The sequence below is a fragment of the Blennius ocellaris genome (assembly GCF_963422515.1).
Source record: "Blennius ocellaris genome assembly, chromosome: 15".
Lineage (NCBI taxonomy): Eukaryota > Metazoa > Chordata > Actinopteri > Blenniiformes > Blenniidae > Blennius > Blennius ocellaris.
This window is the reverse complement of record NC_137664.1, coordinates 23,566,917-23,569,485: the sequence shown is the minus strand read 5'-3', so window position 1 is coordinate 23,569,485 and position 2,569 is coordinate 23,566,917. Positions and strand designations below refer to the sequence as shown.

The 2,569-nt window shown below is 45.5% G+C and overlaps 1 protein-coding gene across 1 annotated transcript; it reads left to right on the top strand.

Moving 5' to 3' along the window:
• Window positions 1–56: 56 nt before the first annotated feature.
• On the top strand, window positions 57–2,536 carry cdc26 (cell division cycle 26 homolog). The gene is made up of 3 exons (XM_080510507.1): window positions 57–182; window positions 586–684; window positions 2,271–2,536. The coding sequence occupies exons 2-3, from the start codon at window positions 604–606 to the stop codon at window positions 2,475–2,477; spliced, it is 288 nt and encodes a 95-aa protein (XP_080366633.1). The 5' UTR covers window positions 57–182; window positions 586–603; the 3' UTR covers window positions 2,478–2,536.
• Window positions 2,537–2,569: the final 33 nt, after the last annotated feature.

Genomic DNA, 2,569 nt, shown 5'->3' with positions numbered 1-2,569 from the left:
TGACCCGGATATGAATACTGCTTCCGGTGGAAGCGCGTGCTCTACTTCCGGGGTAACTGCAGCCCGCCGGACCATCAGTTAGCATCACACACCGTGTTAGCATCACACACCGTCAGTATCGCCGGCCACAATCAGCACCGTCACCTGTCTGGTAGTGACGCACCTGTCTGACGTCACAGTAGGTGAGTAGCTTTGTGTGTTCATGTATGTCTGAGGAAATTATGACTCATAAAAAAAAATCTGAATTCTGCCAAAGACCTCTATAAACTACATGTCTACTCTTAAAACTACGTCTGCGTATGACTATTAAAACTACAAATCTAACGTATATATTGATGATTGGTCCTGTTGGTTAATGATTGATCCTGTTGATTGATTGCAGGTGTTGATTTATAATTGATCCTGTTGATTGATTGTGTTTGAGCATGCTGATTGAACATGTTGATTGATGATCATGTTAGTTGATGATTGTTCATGTTGATTGTTGATTGTGTTGATTTGATTAATTGAAAAGGAATCCATCTGATAAGTGTTGATTGATTGAAGGTGTTGATTAATAATTGATCATATTGATTGATTGGAAAGGAATCCATCTGGACGAAGATGCTGAGGAGAAAACCGACTCGCCTGGAGCTGAAGATCGACGACACCGAGGAGTTCGAGAGTGTCAAGAAAGAGCTTGAGGTCCATACTAATCAATTATGCTTCATATTGATTAGCTTGTCAGTATCTGTTACTTCGTTTTAACACATATTATAAAAATGGATTCTTTTTCATCAGTTAGGTCATCTGAGATTTAATGGAATAGAAAAGAACTTCATTGTCACTCTATAGCAAAGTCAAAATGTGGTGAGCAGCAGCGAAATGTCGTGGCATCACCCTCAGTGATGGCAGTATTTAGAAAAGTGGTGCAGTGGCAGGTTAGGGGTTATCGTAGATAATGAGCACGTTCAATATGTGTGACTAGAAATCCTGTAATGCGTGTTCTACTTCGAGAGCAGCCGAGCAGCAGGTAGTGTAACATCCTGTGTGCCGGTATGAAACCCAACCAGCTGAAAGCTGCCCTGCTGCTGCAGCCAAAGCCACAAAGTTCCAGACTTGTTAATGCGTGACTTCACGAGATTCTAAATATGAATTCATTGGACAATATGAGCAGACCTGCATGGCACTATGATCCCTCAGTTTCACTTTATTATTCCTCACTGCTCTTCTTTAACTTCATATTTTCCATCAATTTGTTTTGAGGCTGTTCACTGTGTGAATGCATTTTGTGTTGGACTATTATTACCTCACCTTGACGGCACAGTAGATGTGCAGTGTTTTAATTCATGTTTCTGCATCCTCTGAAAACATCAGTCAAAGCCTCAGTGATGAGGATTTAATTGTCAAAAAGATTGGCTCTATCAACCCAGGGCCTCAAACTCAGATCCTGGATGCCCTGCATGTTCTCCATGTCTCCCTGCTTCTACACAGCTGATTGCAACGAGTGAGTCGTTGTCTGGCTTTGTGCTGAACGTGGTGATGAACCATCAGGACATTCAGGGAGGAGACGTGGAGAACGTGGTGATGAACCTTCAGGACATTCAGGGAGGAGACATGGAGAACGTGGTGATGAACCATCAGGACATTCAGGGAGGAGACGTGGAGAACGTGGTGATGAACCATCAGGACATTCAGGGAGGGAGACGTGGAGAACGTGGTGATGAACCATCAGGACATTCAGGGAGGAGACATGGAGAACGTGGTGATGAACCATCAGGACATTCAGGGAGGGAGACGTGGAGAACGTGGTGATGAACCATCAGGACATTCAGGGAGGGAGACGTGGAGAACGTGGTAATGAACCATCAGGACATTCAGGGAGGAGACGTGGAGAACGTGGTAATGAACCATCAGGACATTCAGGGAGGAGACGTGGAGAACATGGTGATGAACCATCAGGACATTCAGGGAGGGAGACGTGGAGAACGTGGTGATGAACCATCAGGACATTCAGGGAGGAGACATGGAGAACGTGGTGATGAACCATCAGGACATTCAGGGAGGGAGACAGGGAGAACGTGGTGATGAACCATCAGGACATTCAGGGAGTGAGACATGGAGAACGTGGTGATGAACCATCAGGACATTCAGGGAGGAGACGTGGAGAACGTGGTGATGAACCATCAGGACATTCAGGGAGGGAGACAGGGAGAACGTGCAGAACCAGGGTGATTTATACCTTAAGAATTGAATCTACTTTGCACATAACTGAAGCTGTTTTTTTTTAGGCCCGCAAGCGTCAACGTGAGGAGGCGGAGTCAGGAGGTGGGGTGGGAGGAGCTTCTGTCCTCAATGTTGACATCATCGGGGGTGGAGCTTCAGCATCTTCCTCCTCAGCTGCGTCAAGGGCGGAGCTCATCAACGAGCGAATCGGCTACAAGCCGCACCCCAAACCAGCCACGCTGCCCACCTTGTTTGGAAGTTTACAGTTTTAATCAAGGTCACTTACGTAGCTGAAGTCCCTCACCCTTCACAAGTTCTCAGCCAGGATAATAAAAGCTTTTTTTAATGAAAAAAATGTCAATAA

Excerpts from the sequence above, each read along its gene's own strand:
- cdc26 (XM_080510507.1), top strand. The coding sequence starts at position 604 with ATGCTGAGGAGAAAACCGACTCGCCTGGAGCTGAAGATCGACGACACC. Across the intron at positions 685-2,270 it reads GTGTCAAGAAAGAGCTTGAG|GCCCGCAAGCGTCAACGTGA; the intron begins GTCCATACTAAT and ends GTTTTTTTTTAG.